Source organism: Gopherus evgoodei, chromosome 1 (assembly GCF_007399415.2).
Source record: "Gopherus evgoodei ecotype Sinaloan lineage chromosome 1, rGopEvg1_v1.p, whole genome shotgun sequence".
Lineage (NCBI taxonomy): Eukaryota > Metazoa > Chordata > Testudines > Testudinidae > Gopherus > Gopherus evgoodei.
The window spans coordinates 316,409,070-316,424,972 of NC_044322.1; the positions used below are offsets into that span (position 1 = coordinate 316,409,070).

Consider the following 15,903-nt stretch of genomic DNA (forward strand, 5'->3'; position numbering starts at 1 on the left):
AAAGCCTGGGGACTGGGGCCATGCCCTGTCCTTAGGCTGAGTCTGTCTGGGGCCAACTAACTAAAGCTAACCCTAAGGGTAATTACTAAACTATATACAACTATTTTACAAGAAACATTTGTGGGCACACTGAACTAAGCGAAAGCTAGTCAAAGCAGCAGAAGTTCCAGCATCATCTCTGGTGGCAAGAAGGAACTGAGGGTGGGCGGAGCCGGTGGCGCCCCTTATATCATGCCATGCACGTGCCACTCCAGAGGGTGCCAGAACCAGTTCCCTATGGATACTGCTAAGGGAAAAACTTCTGGCACCAGTGCATGTGGCGAGCACACACACCTAATATGGAATGGACATGAGCAAGCACTTGAAGAACTTACAATTTTAAAGTTCAAATAAGAATTAAAGAGGGTTAAAGATGTGCCATTTTCTACTAGAATCATGATCACAAGACTTGAGTTAGGTTATCCTATTTTCTTTTTCTTCTATTGATGTAGGATCTCTCATTCCAAAGTTCTTTAATAAATGTAAAAGCCTAAAGTACAAACTGTAGAGATCATGTCACCATTGAAATGCAGTAATCAGCAATATTAAATAGAAATTTAGGATAAGAAGTGAAGGATAATTAAATGAAATGACAAATACAATGTAAGGATAGCAGAATGTGATTACCTGAGCTGGAATTTATTCATGACACCTACATTAACATCTTTATTTTTGCAAGAAGTACCCTTGGATCTTTAACACCACAAATAGTCAGGGTCTTAGCTATAGGTGTCACTGAAGCATGGCTCCCCCAGCAGCTGGGGACAGTTTTAGTATTAGTTCAGAAGGTAGAGTGCTGTGCAATCTGCTAAATCACCAGAAATACATCCTGCAGCACTTACATGTTCCACAGAAGTCTCCCATCCAAGCAGAGCCTAACTCAACTCTGTTTTTTTGTCAACAAGCAAATGGTATATCTTTGTTACAAAAAAGTACTGTCGGAATCTTGTCAGTAGATATTGAGAGAGTAGTACGTACACTGTTTTGATTTCTTCAGCATTCCGTAGTGCCATTGTCTGATGATTCTACTCAGTCTCCTAGGCTTGATCCAACTCAAATAGGCGTCTCTTCACTGACTTTAATTGAGAGTTGGGGTAAGCTGTTAGTGAAGAAGAGGTGCAATAATCAATCAGGCTAAATAAAATTGCTCATGCAGATGTAGCCTTTGAGCATTCATATTAGGCTGTCTACGGAGAGATAAGGAGGGGAAAAAATAGCCCAAGATAAAAAGATTCTTGTGTCAATGATTTAATCTAGTAATATTACTTTTAATTTCTTTTAAAAGTATCAAATTTAAGAGCATCCTTGGGTGATATATTTTCAATCCGTGCTGCTGTGATTCTTATCAATGCACAATGTACTGGAACAAACCATGTTTAAAAACTATGTAAAATCGAGAGATTACAGTAAATGGAAGATTAATGCATAACAAAACTAGAGTGTCAAACCACAAACAAAAGAAAAAAAAAAAGAAAATGAAATGGAGATGAGCATCCAAAACAGCAAAATATATTTGAGCAATAATATTACAACACACAAATATTCATTTACAGAATCTAAAACCAACTATATAAAAAAATCTCCCCAAACAAAAATTTTAACATTTATAAACAAGGAATTTCACCCAATTACACTATCCAGCACAGGCAACACACTGAAAATGCCATCTAACCACTCAAGTGTAGCACCCCGTTAGTTTATCACCTTGCAAACTGAAGAGAAGAATTTATAAATTAAAAAAAAAATCCTAGGAAATGTTTTATCTGAAGACAACAAAACCAAAACTCCCAAAGCACAAACAAAAAAGTGGAGATACAGAAGTGATAGTACAAACATTTTAAAAAAGCAAATGGATTCATCCTGTGTTTAGTCAGAGAAAAACATCACTGTATATTTTCAATATGCAGTCCATTTCAAGACAATTGTTATCAGGAGTCAGTGCATCTGTATGTTTCAGCAAGGATGTTCCTGTAAAGGAGATAACTGAAATGTAAACCAAGCCAACATAAAGTGAGCCCACAGCTGTGGTAAAAATACATACCTTTTGAATGAGTGGCTGAATTTAAAGTGCAGAAGTCAAGTACCTGCAAAATAAGCTCAAATCTTAAGTCACCTGCTGACTCCATACTGCTCATTCCTAAGCATTTGCTCAAATGAGATACTCTTTGGAATCAGATTTAAATAGCACCATATAACACTGAGATTCAAATATGCCCCAACCCTGCACCAGGATCAATTTAGTCAGAGTTCCATTGAAGTAAGGGCTGGTCTACACTAGGGGAGGGGATCGATCTAAGATACGCAACTTCACCTACGTGAATAACGTAGCTGAAGTCGAAGTACCTTAGATTGAGTTACCTATCGTCCTCACGGCGCGGGATCGACGTCCGCGGCTCCCCCTGTCGATTCCGCTACCGCCGTTCACGTTGGTGGAGTTCCGGAGTCGACAGAAGTGTGTTCGGGGATTGATATATCGCGTCAAGATGAGACGCGATATATCGATCCCCAAGAAATTGATTGCTACCCGCCGATACAGCTGGTACTGAAGACGTACCCTGTTTCACTGAGATTTGCCTGCATGGACCTTGTAGCAGGGCTGAAGCTTGCAATTGAAAATGCTCCTAAAATCACTTCCGCTTAACACCAGGCAGGTCACAGTTCCACAGGAGTGTCATCATGTTGTCTATGCTCCAGTATCTGTCAACAAAATCAATAACCTGAGGTATCGTTAAATGTTGTCTGTTCAATCCTGACCAACCTTAGGGATAAGTCATTGCCTCGTGCAGTTTCTGATGTATTACCCCCTCCAGAGGGGTTTGTAGCCACATGAAGTTGGGGCATGGCCTTATAATTGCTTGGATGCCACAACACCTCTAGAGAATTCCAGCTGCATCCCTGCTGATCTTCTGGCACCTGTACAGAAAGCCAGCCACTTAAGTATGGAGTTCTGCAGTCACTGATGCTGCTAGACAATGGGGCATGGAAGTTAGTGCCACTCAGAATTAATGCGTTCGAGTTCTGTAGGCTCCCAACCCCTGTGGTTCTTTTTTTTTTTTTTATTAAAAACAGATGGACAGCATGTTCTTTTGGACAATGAGAAAGGAAGATTCCAGACAAAAAGCCCAGTTAGTATAGCTATAAACACATCTTCACATTTAAAATAGTATTATTAGAATACCATTGTTATTCTTAAAAGTCTGAAAGTGAGGGACTTTTGAGTTCAGGTTAAAACACAAGTATTTGAAACTCAGGAAGTTAGAATGTTGCAGTTAGAACACATACATGGGAATATATAGAGATACTCGGTTAAGTTTCCAAATACCAACTTTACCTCTGCCTTCTTAATCAATAGCAATATCCCTCATCCATCTTTCAACTACAGGCTAAAGACCATTCCCACTATCCTAGAGATAACACAGCAGGCCAGTAGATAAACTGTAAACCCATCCACTAAATAGAGGCTACAGGATCTGCCCCTTCCTTGCCTTCCAGGTACATGCCACAGCAGACATTATTTGACATACTGCCCTCTGTCCCTGCCCATCATTGCACTATGGACTGGCTTCCCCACACTAGGCCATTCACGCTCCCAGCATAGGTCAGAGATCTCACACTTTCCTATGCAGGCACAATATCAACATTTCTATATCTTCTCAAAACATATAGGCCACAAATCTCTAATATACTCTCCAATGATGGGCTCCCTCTGTAACCAATACTGTTACAAAGATGAAAGCCAGTTATATCATTGTACAACAGCAGAATATACTGATGTAGTTCATATCAACACAAGATTTCTCCAGTTGCAACTAGAGAGTAAAGGATCGTCCACCAGTCCATCGTGAATAAGCAAGAGGAAGAGTTAAGGCTGGTGATGAAATCAACAGTATTTCCAGATTCATGTTTATGTTTTTTTGAATTACAATGTTCTAATTTCTTGACTTGTAAAAGTTTGTGTTATAACTACTATATCCTAATAATAGGGTTTTAAAGAGACATAGTTAATTAGTTAAATCTGTCATTACACATTTACACTACATTACATCCAGATTTGTCTGGGTACTATGAGCCATCTAGATGGAACAGTCTATTATTGCAACTAAATTGTTACCAAAACTGCAGCCAAAATAACGATCATTTTACCAAGACAAATAACTGTTTGAAGATCCCTCCTATCCAGACCCAATGTTTGTCACTCAGAAATAGCTGAAAAATACTGTTGTAGACCAGCCCTGTAAGATTAAGATAGTGCTTCCCTTTTTGGAACACAGTGTTCTCTCTTCCTCTATTGCTTTCTCTTTGGAATTCCTTAGTTACCCTTAGTTCAGTAGTTATTTTCAAATAGTTGAATGGAATGAAACTTGACAGTTTATTTGATTTGATTTGTCCCTCACCCACCTTAGCTCCCCATACCTTTTTGTGGCAGGGAGGGCATGGTGATTTTCTTGTTAATCTAACTTGCACAACAAAGGAGAATAAAGGAATTTTAGGGAAGGTGCCCTAACTTGCCAGTGAATTTAACAGGTTGGAATTGACAGTTTGAAAGAACAATGAGTTACTAGGATTGCTGGCATGCCCAGCAATTACTACTAGAATATTTCCTCTCTTGTAGGGTTTACAAATTAATATGTACCAGGATTGGCAAATTATCTAAATGAGTTGACCATTAAGTTAAAAAACCCAGCAGGCTACGAATCCTCAGAAGTCAAAGAGTTACATAGTGCATAACATTCTTTTTCAGATGTTTAAACGACAGCTACATTTCAGGCAACTTCCTCAGCTAATGTCTTATTTATAAAGTGACTTGTATTTTTACTAAAATGCTGGTGAATGATGTAAATCCCAAATCTTATAAATTATTCACACACACACACTCTGAAACAACATTAAGTGGATCCACCCAGCAGCCTACAAATCTTGGTGTCCTGCACTTCAGGTGAACAAGGGCTAAGAGTACTGTGGTGCTAGAGAGTTCTGCGAGTGTTACCTCATATTAACTGACAAACATCTCTGACTGGAGGAGCAATGCTGACAGGTCTCCCAAAAAGAGGGATACTCAGGGTTGAGAGGACTCATTTCCCCAACAAAGGGAAAACCCAACTCTCCTTGTCAAATCGTCTGGTTTCAGTTTAAAAAAAAATAAAAAAAATCAGAGAATCATCCCCCTGGATCCAGTCCTATACTCAGCAATCCACAGGCCTGGGGTCTAGGCACAGCAGAGATTTCAGATCAGAAACCTGGGGGCAAGGTTACCTCTGAACTTTCCATTTTGTTATTCATACATATGTAAACTTCGCATAATTTCTTTCTAAATAGCTTCCTTTTTTTTGAGTTTTTCTGCAGAGGAAACAATTCAAAAGCCAAACTGATGGAAGTCCAGGAGTTCTGATGGGACAGCCGCTTCCCGCCCCAACCTGTTAGCACATTTAATATGCCTTATATCTATTAACTCTTTTAAAAAAGAAAATATCACCTGAGAGACTGAATTTATTTTGAAAAAATATGGAACGTTTTAAAAAAAATCACATTTGAAAACCTCTCTCTGTTGGCTGTCAACAAGCACATGGCTGGAACCACACAATGTTCTAACAAAGACCCATTTCATTCCCCCCCTCTGTGTGGGCAACTACTATTGTTGTCAATGGGAGCCTCAGGCAAGTACTGAGAATGCTAATATAACTGAATCTAAATATCCTTGCAGATACCTACAGTGCTTCTTGAGTTTTTTATTTTTTGACTGTGTTCTATAATACTCTGAAACCCAGCATAGAAGTGTGAGGGCATAATAAAGTGATCTGAACTCTGTCTTGTTTCCTTTCCTGTATTTGATGTTTGAGAGGGATATAACTGCCATGTATCATCATATGAGCCATAGCTTATTAAAGCCTGTAATTTGTTGGCAGCTTTCTGTTCAGCACATATGAACATGCAAACTGTCTCCAAAGTGCATGGTCATATTTAATAAATTTTTTACATGTTTATATACAACTCAGTAACAAAATTCAAATAGTATAATCTTCTCATTTTAGAATGAAGCTTCCAACGCTTTGCATATACTGTAATTGCTCAAAAAGATGAACACAGTGAGTATAGCTACTGAAGTAGCAAGATTTCTTCAACAGAGAAAAACCTGTTACATATAAAAAATTGCAAGTCAATCAAATTTGAGAGTGGGAAAGTTCCCAGAGCTCCCACTTTTACTCCTCTTTGGTTTTTAATTAAGATTTGACAAGTTTGAAGCCCTGTCCTGTGTCCAGCACTGTGGGAAGAAACCAATTCATTTTTAATCTTTTCAAGCATCTAAAAAAAGCCTTACAGACCCAGAACAGATTGAGACCACAAAACCAGTTTGCCAAATGCACCAATGGATAGGTAACACGAGGGAAGTACATCATCCAGTGTTTGGCAATATCACTTCCTGTTGGCAAATGTAGAGTATAGTCACTCCAGCGTTTTGACACACCATACACTGCTTTCACCGCACGGCCCTTTTCAGACCAGCTGATGCTATTGTCAGGGTTACAATTGTATTCGACCCATTCTCTGGTAAAGTCACCAAGTTGCGGAGGGTCTGCTTCCTCAATGTCCACCACTCTGGCAAATTCTGCTCCTTGTACTGCAATATATAGATCATTTACTTTTCTTACTTCTTTAACCCAAGACTGGGAGTTCTCACAGTCTAACACAATTATAAGTCGTGAACAAAAAGACCCATTCTTCTCTCTCCACCATTCCAAAAGCGTGTCAAGCCGTAATGCATCGCCACCTGCAGGAAAGCAGAAAAATATACACATGAGTATAGTTAAATCTGCAGTTTCCAATAGTAAGCCTGTTTTAGTACCTTTTGTGAAGGTGAGAGGGTTTTTCCATTGCAGGGAGATGCTAATTAATCCAGCCAAGTCAATGCTGTAGACGCAGTCATTAACTCATGCTTGTATTAAGGCAGGTAGGAGCAAAACCCTACCCTACTGTGAAATAAATTAAGTTGAGCAGCCTTAAGGAAGAGCTCTCTGCACTGAGGATGTGAGATTTAGCACGGCTTCAAGGCTTAAGGCTGCCTCCATGAGGAACGTGAGGCACCAGAGACAGCTGGAGCCGACCCAAAGGATACTGCTAGGGGAAAGAATTCTGACAACTGTGCTCGGGGCATGCATACACCTACGATGGAATGGACGTATGCAAGCACTTAAAGAAGAATGGCTAAGCAGGGGCAGAAGGTGTGAGCTGGAGTTTACATTACTGGCTTTATGTTAACAAGTTCAAACCTCAGAATGGGGTATGTTTTAAACCTACATAATATGCCCTGACTATTTCAGAGCAGAATTAGTAAGCCACCTGCTCATATACCATCATAACCTTTGCCTTGGAAGAGTAATTTGACCTGAACGTTGATAAATTTACTCTAAAGGCAGAAGAGAATGTTTCTGTGAAGTCTAAAGAAAATTTAAATGGATTTTAAGTTACATGTAATCAAAAAGTTACAAATCAAAGTTTCAAATCATGGTATCTAATGTTTGTCTCCCTCTAGCTCAAAAACTACTTCTGATAGTGCTTCAAACTTTCAGTATAATTTCATCTCCTTGAAAACTCAAACTATATTTGAAGAAAACAGACTGTAATTAGGAAAGTTATTAACAAGTTGGATCACTTTTGGCCCATTAAATTTAATGGGTGCCGTTGGTACTCAGTACCTAAGAAAAATCAGGCAACTTATTGAAAAACATAAAGAAAGAATCCTGATAACGTTTGCACAGTGAGTGCAACTCCACTGACTTCAATTGGATTGCTCACATGATGAACTTCACTCACACGCATAAATGTTTGCAGATTGGAGCTATAATATGGATTTAAATACACAATATTAAGGACCCAAGACTGAACATTTTGGTCTAATTTAAAATGTAATTTTTAATAATCTAAAGCGACATTAGTAGGACATTAGATTTTTAAAGCAGATATTAATTTTAACCTAGCAATGCACCTTTACAGACAACTTGCACCAGGGAGTCCGAGTACATTTAAATAGTGTTTAAATTCTTTAAATTTATATACAAAACATGTAATCACCGAAGTATCTCAATTGGAAGAATAGATAAAGCGTTTGGTACATCAGACAGGAGGCAACAAGTTCACGTATTAGAGGCTGAAATATGAAAATCCAGATCTTATTTTGAAAGTAGTTTTCCCCTGACAGCATGGTTTTAACCTGACTTCTGAAATATGCCCATTTGTTGTATGAGTATTTACAGCAATTTAAACCGGACTAACTAGACTATTTAATGCTTTGTTAGTTATGATCAAGCCAATGTAATTTTATCTGCACTGTTTACAAGCATATTTCAGTCAGAAAAAGTGGCATCCATCTTCTTTTTAAACAGGTTTTACATTTTAGGATTTACATTAAGGATGTAGGTAATCCATAATGGAGAAAGCCAGTTCACTTACAACCTAGCTATTGGTGCAGAGTGGATATAATTTCAAGCCAAGAAAAAATGTGTTATAAAGATGAAGAAACTTTATTGTAGCCTCTGAATAAATGTTTATAAACTGACTCAAACCAGACACTCGAGTGTTTAATTTTTGGCAACTTTATAACAAAAGGAATCCTGCTTTTTGTTCACTTCCATACGACAATCACCAATGTAGGCTGTTATCTGAGTAGCATTTCCTTTTAATGCTTTAATGATTACTATCTACATACAGACTCACCATACCCTAACTTGGAGAATGGTTGCATTTGAAATCAAGAATTTCCAATGACAAATATAAATCATGAGTATGAAGCTCAAGTGGCTGTAACTAAGACTTACTATAACTATAAACCTGAGCATAATTTTACTTTAATATTTACTTGATTCTGTTCAAAATTTTCATTACTTACTGTCTTCATACAACTGGAACAATTTCTACCAAAAAAATTCTGCTCAGATGCTTGATTTAGAATATTTGTAAACACATTTTGCTGCAAATAGCAATTTCTTCCTGCACCCATGTATTTATTTCACCCATTTGTAAAGTGCCTGATGCATCCAATAAAAAGAAACAAATCCAGTAAGGGCACCACCAGCCAGAATATGTGGCTATGAGTCCAAATCATACATCTCCCATATCTTTGGTCAACTGAACTCCAATTAGTCTTGTCAGAAGGTGGCAGTTTATTATTAGTCATGGGGATGTGTAGCCAGAAGAGGTGTTCTTTTAAAACAGTGAATGTCAAGTGATACCCAAGAGTATATGGGATATCATCGCTGTCTGCAGATTCCTATCTTTGATAGATAGCAAAAATGCATTTGTAATCTGTTACTTCCAGAGAAAAACTACATTAAGGATGGAGTTAAGGTTCAGAGTACATATTGTAAGTACAAATGTACAGAGATGGAATCATCTCCAAAACAAAGATGATAAATCCAGGAAATTCAGCATCAGGTTCATCTTATAAAAAACAGAAACCTATAATGTATACACACTAGTTTGGTGCAAAGTGGTGCGATTTACCCAGTAAATTATACCTCTTTTAGTCCCACTTTGCTCCAATGTAGTGTGTCTGATTTTGGGATTTGCACAGGTGAAAATCTCCATAATTTAGACAAGCCCTAAATGTAAATTAGGGAAAAGTATTTCTTTACTTTTTCACTTTTTCAAAGCCCGCATAAAGGACTTTCCTACATTTCAGCATGATCATGTGGGGGCATAGATAATTCAGAAGAGACAGTACTGTGGATCTACTCAAAAGAGAGCAACTTATCGGAAAGTCTTTCTGACCCTCCTATATATACACAACACCAGAGCTAGCCTCCATGCTGTGGAAGAGACCTATGGATATGTAGCAGCATCTGACTCCTTCGGCAAGTTTCACAGGCAGTTAAACTGACAGCTCCAGTAATACAGACAAAGCTTTATAGCCCGATTCTTGCCTTTTGAATTCAGTCAGTGAACATGACCTCCAAGGCTGTTTTATTGCTCATACTTTATGCATGACCAATTAACAGGTTTTTTGTACACCACTGTGCTACTTCCAAGCTTCCAACAATGAAGAAACATTGTTAGTGAGCTAATAAATACAGTAAGCTGCCCTTAAAGATGTCATTACAGCACAAAAACTACAGTGCTACTGCTGTGCTACATCATTGCTTAAGCCCCCAGAAGATACTATTTTCCTCTACTATATCTGAATGTTAACATTTCATTGTTGCCATCTCTATGAACCTGCTCCAGAGGTCAGAGGATAGTACAGATTAGAGGAGCTAATGACTGTCTGTTCCGTCTGTCATGAAACATCACTGTCGGATAAACTATGCACAATTATATCATCAAATACCCTTCAACTTTTCAGATTATACAGCTGGATGCATTCAGAAGAAGTTCTATCAGGCAGGAAAATCAAGCTACACACCATGGTTTACCTAGATCTCATAATGGGAAACTGATCATGAAAGTGATTCATGACAAATACTGATTGCTCCTTTTCTTTGTGTGGCTTTATTCTATCTCTGTGAGAAAAAACTGGAGGTGTGCCAACATGCAAACCATTCATGGGTAACCCAGGAGGAACTTCCTCTCAAGAAAATTCAAATCCACTAATAAAATGTTGTCATGGCTTTTAAATCCTTCATTCTTTCTATATTTTATGTTTTATCATGTTGCCTCTATTTTTTTGTAAAAGGAGCACTCTCACTATATTGGCCTTTATTGTAATTTGAAAACGGAGCTTCCCTAAAGGAAGTCCTATGGCACAAATTGACACAGGTGTAAAAATTAAGTGGCAATGCCTGCCAAGAAAAAAAATCTTTAAAAACTTAAAATACGTAGGGTATATCTACACCACGTGTGCTACAGCAGCACAGCTGCAACGCTGCAGCTACGCCACCATGTATACATGCATTAGCAACAGAAATGGTTTTTCTGTCGATGTAGGAAGTCCACTCCCTCAAGAGATGGAAGAATTCTTCTATCGACCTAGCATGTCTACACTGGAGCTTAGGTCAGCTTAACCACATTTCTCAGGGGTGTGGATTTTTCACATCCCTGAGTGATGCAGCTAGGTTGCCCTAAGTTTTACATACAGACCAGACCTCAGTGCTACAGGGATCCAAATTCTGCACCAAAAATTGAGTCCCCAACTCAACACAGCAATTTTAGTAGCCTACTTCCATGACACTAATGGCTGCCATCAAACAGTTCTTTGATATGTAATTAGAGAGGTGCTGGAAGATGGCTTTCTGCTAAAACAGATGGCAGAGGTATCCCGTGTTCTCATTTTCCCCATTTCAATGCTCCAATTTTCCCCAAAATCAATAGGGTTCTGGTGACTCCCTGAAATATTGGAATTTATTGGCTGCTGTATTCAAAAGTTATCCACACAAATGGCACCAATTTGAGCATATGTAGGGCTTTGCAAGCTCAGCCAACAAAACCTGTATTAAATGCTTCATAAATAATTTTGAACAAAATCATCTTCCCAGGACATTATTGAATTAATAAGATTACTACTTGATTCTAAGACTTCTGAATTCATTAAGTTTCATATAACTTCTTGATGAAGTCTGAACATTCCATTTAATTACATATATTTCACTTTGTTATTGCTATCATAAGCATTTTATTTTTCATTTTTAATGTGGTTATTAAAACTGTAAATTCATAAGTACTCAAGTCTGTAGATGACTAAGCAACAAGGAATTCAATTTATTTGAAAGCTTGATGTGGTTAACTTTAGCCATTTGTGTTTTACACCTCCTGTTCTTAGAACTATAACGTTCACACGTACATGTGTAGCTGTCACATATAAAACTTCTGAGTTTTAATAATAGTACGGTATGATTTCATAAGAATAAAGGAATAATCTACTTGTAGGTTCTATCAATGAAAAATGTATTATCAAAAGCTCCAAATGCTGGTTACCTGCTAGTGCCCATTCACCAGTGCGATGGGAGTGACCACTATAATATAAAACATAGGTATCATGTCTGGGTCCATCTGCAGTCCGAAGTTCAAGAAAAGATTTCAGCTTAGAATGAAGAGTATCAAAAGAAAGTCCACTTGTAGAATAGTCACAGCCATATGTTTCAATCATGTGATATGCAAAAAACCTCTGGATGGTATTGAGCATGCCTGTAGACCTCAAATTTAACTCTTGCACATGCTCAGGTGGAAGAAGTGTGGGTTGACCATCAGGACTAAACAGAAGAAAAAAATATTTAGTTATGTTTTATTATTGTATTCAGTACATACTTGTAGCAACTTGTGAAATCAGCTCTCTGTGTGGAATATTTTGCTCACTATTGATATTTAAAGTGTCTAACTACTTTGGTGAAATACTTACTGCAAGGCTTGAAATCTAAATGCTAAATTGCAAACTGCATATAAAAGAGATTTGGTAAATAATTAGGGCTTATGTGTCAGTAAATAACACATCAAAAAAGGGACTCAGATTTTGTCTCCCAAGCCAGTAAGGGTTGGGAGCACTCCAGAGGCTGTGCTCCGCCTCTAGTTGGGAAAAAGCATCAGTCATCCCTTTCCAGCAATGCCTTTCAACCACTTCAATAACTGGTATTGGAGGGTTTCAGTGAGCTGTATCAAAACTTTTCACTTGAGTAAGACTGTAGCAATGCACAGACTCTGCAAGGTGAAAATGTGAGGGGTTCTGTCTCAGAGAATCACGCCATAACAGAACAAGCAAAAGAAAAGTGATTTTGGTGCATATGTTTCCCATTGCTTTTGTCTGAAATAAGTCTTTTATATAATATTATACCTGTTTCCTTTTTTGGGTCAAACTGATTTGGTTCTATATCTCCTCACTCTTATAGGACCTAAATAGGTTTACATTGCACTGATATTATTAATATTGTCTATACTTTATCTGAACAATTAGAGAATGGGCTTATTAATTGACCTTTATTATTATTATTTATTGTTATTATTATTAAGAAAGGGTAACATTGCAAGTGCCTCACACTGTTTTTCCAGACCTTACTACAATTTCTCCATGGATAAACTAAATTGCCAGTGACAGAATAATTTAGCACAATGCAAGAATTGGATTATTGCCAAGGACAAGGCAATATTATTTATACTGTAATGTAAGTGTATTAAACCTGCTTTTTAAGCCTTCACAATAATGCACCTAGTGGGATATTATGCCCTCAGTCTGGTTGCTGCAGAATGTGGGCAGCTAAGGACATTACAAGAACAAAGCTCAGGAAGTTGATGTGACACCGATAATTTTATTGTGGATAAAATATAAACCCTTCTGATTTCTAAATGGAAAAGATGCAACAATGTACTAGAGTGACAAATTCATTCCTATCAGGATCATTCTTGTCACAGGAGCTTTAGCAGTATTAACCCACTTATTGTCCTGGTAATTCTCTTGGTATTAAAGTTTTCACTTGGGAATAGAGGACTAAACCACTGGACCATCTCTTTCATCTAGACCGCAGAACAATTGTCATTTCATCCTCAGTGGTTTCATCACTAAGCCCACAGACCTGTGCATCTCTGCTGGCCATTAGTGGCATCCATGGAAAAATATCTTTCTTTCAAGTTACCACTCAGCCCCCACAGTTTTCTGGACAGCATAGTTCATGTGTTTCTCAGATCACAGCTGTGTCAAACACCACTTTGGGCAGGAGTCTTCCAAACCACAATGGGAGAAGCAGCATCAGTCACTCCACTTCTGAAATTAGGCAAGCACTTGTCCCTTCCAAACTCACAAAGTCCCAACCGAGGGGATTCTGTGGGGCCAGAGCTAGGGTAGATCATTTTCCCCATCCCCAGCAGGCTTCCTTTATAGAGTTAAGCAGATGGGGGAGCATGATGGCCATCATACTTCCCAGAATCTTTTTTTAGTGGGTAAACACTTCCATTAAAAACCTATTTATGTTATATATCTCAACAGAAATAACCAGTTGAACAGTGGAAATCTTAATCTGTTCAATGCTACAGCATTTTCAAATGATTTACATGGTATCTAACAACTGAACATCAGCACACAATCATTTTTTCCTTTGGCTCCTCCCTTTAAAAAAAACAAACACACACTCCCCAAAAAACCAAAACACACCCTCCCCCCCCGGATCTTTTCCTAGCCCATTAAATCCATAGTTTTCATACACATTCCAACTTGCAATCCCATTTCCACAGAAACTCACGAAGATATGAATTTCATGAGTTCTCGTGTGTCATTTATAATATAACGCCTTTATGAAGGATTTAAATGATAGGAGTAAAATGGGATTAAAATAGGATATTTCAACTTTAGAAGCTATTTTTTATAGCTGGATGAGCAGGTAAATGATTAGCAAAGAAAAAAATGTTTTTAATGCAACCTTTATTTTGAAAATAGGAATTACTGTAAATATGTAGATAACATGTAGGTTATAAGTAATCCAAAATCATTCTCACGCCAACATATTTTTAGTACTGCCACTTAGTTAAATCATTTAATACAGTTTATAAAGTTGTTCCAAACATGAGTTCATTGCCTGCTTAGATTATTAAGTCACTTTACACAAAATATCTGCACTGACTCCAGAATCTAAGGCCCTGATCCTGCAACATATATCACATGGAATCAGCAGTTTCTTTCACGCAGTACATTTTGCAGGACTGGGGCCTAGCATATTTATTGGCTTGTTAAAAGCAAGTCAAATATATACAGCATTTGAAGTTGTATTGTAAGTACCTAAATATTATTTTTGGAAGGTGAGGCTAGGTAAGGAGAATGCTCATTCAAATATAGCCATTTAATATCTAAACTAGTATTTAATAGTTGAAAAGCTAAACCAATGAATTGCCTCTTGTGTAACAGCTGCACTAATTCCAATATGAAGTTGCAATGTGCATACATTTACCATGGTAAGTATACCTGCAGAAGTTGGTGGGAATCACAACAGCATATCCAACACATGTTCCTCCCAAGCAGTTCCCCAGTTCATGGAAAAGCCCATGAGCCATTGACTCCAGAGGTAAAACAATCAGAAACACACTCATGAAGATCCCATTCTTTGGCTAAAAAGAAAACAGATATATTTATGTCTGATGATATCCACTTAGAAATTCAATGAAACAAAGTTATGTTCAGATTCCAGTTATGATTTTCTTTAAAACTTACCTCAGTGATTTGTGAAAATTATTTGAGCAAATCTAATTTGGTGCTGAAACATGAGGTGCAAATTATTATATGCAACAGACAGCCAAAGATAGACCTGATTACACAGTGCAGCATTCTAAAAACAGACTTTGGGCCAATTTCACTGGTCGCATAAGCAGGAGCAACTCCACAGAAATAAATGCATTTGTACTATTTAGGCGAGCACTGATTTTGGCCCTGAAGCCCTGATCCTGCAAATACTTAGATACATGCTTAGCTTTAAGTTTTTGACTAGTGCCACTGACTTCCATGGGGCTAATCATGTGTTAAGTTAAGCATGCATATAGTGCTTGCAGGATTTGGGGCATAGGTAAAACACAATGGAGAATATTAGATACCAAATATTAGATGACAGTATACTGTATCATACAATAGGTATATAAAATTCAATTATTATTTTTCTTCTTTTTGCTTTAATCCCATCACATGGGGTCTGCTCTATAAGTCCTCTCCCTCCAAAGTGTTCTGTTCAATGCCATATCCTCTATCACAGTGGTTCTCAAACTTGTGTACTGGTGACTCTTTTCACATAGTAAGCCACTGAGTGCGACTTCCCTTATAAATTAAAAACACTTTTTAAATATATTTAACACCACTATAAATGCTGGAGGCAAAGCGGGGTTTGGAGTGGAGGCTGACAGCTTGCGACCTCCCCCCCCCCGTAATAACATTGCAACCCCCTGAAGGGTCTCAACCTCCAATTTGGGAACCCC

The 15,903-nt window shown here is 37.9% G+C and overlaps 1 protein-coding gene across 5 annotated transcripts in view; it reads right to left on the reverse strand.

Annotated features, from left to right (window-relative positions):
• Positions 1 to 3,062: 3,062 nt before the first annotated feature.
• TMEM168 (transmembrane protein 168) overlaps positions 3,063 to 15,903 on the reverse strand; it is a 28,930-nt gene continuing 16,089 nt past the window's right edge. For all 5 annotated transcript variants that reach the window (XM_030549029.1, XM_030549028.1, XM_030549025.1 and 2 more), the window contains 3 exons: positions 14,906 to 15,048; positions 11,941 to 12,215; positions 3,063 to 6,805 (listed from right to left, as the gene is read on the reverse strand). In XM_030549029.1, the coding sequence (XP_030404889.1) occupies positions 6,258 to 6,805; positions 11,941 to 12,215; positions 14,906 to 15,048 (966 nt within the window). In that variant the 3' untranslated portion in view covers positions 3,063 to 6,257. The remainder of the gene's footprint in view (positions 6,806 to 11,940; positions 12,216 to 14,905; positions 15,049 to 15,903) is intronic.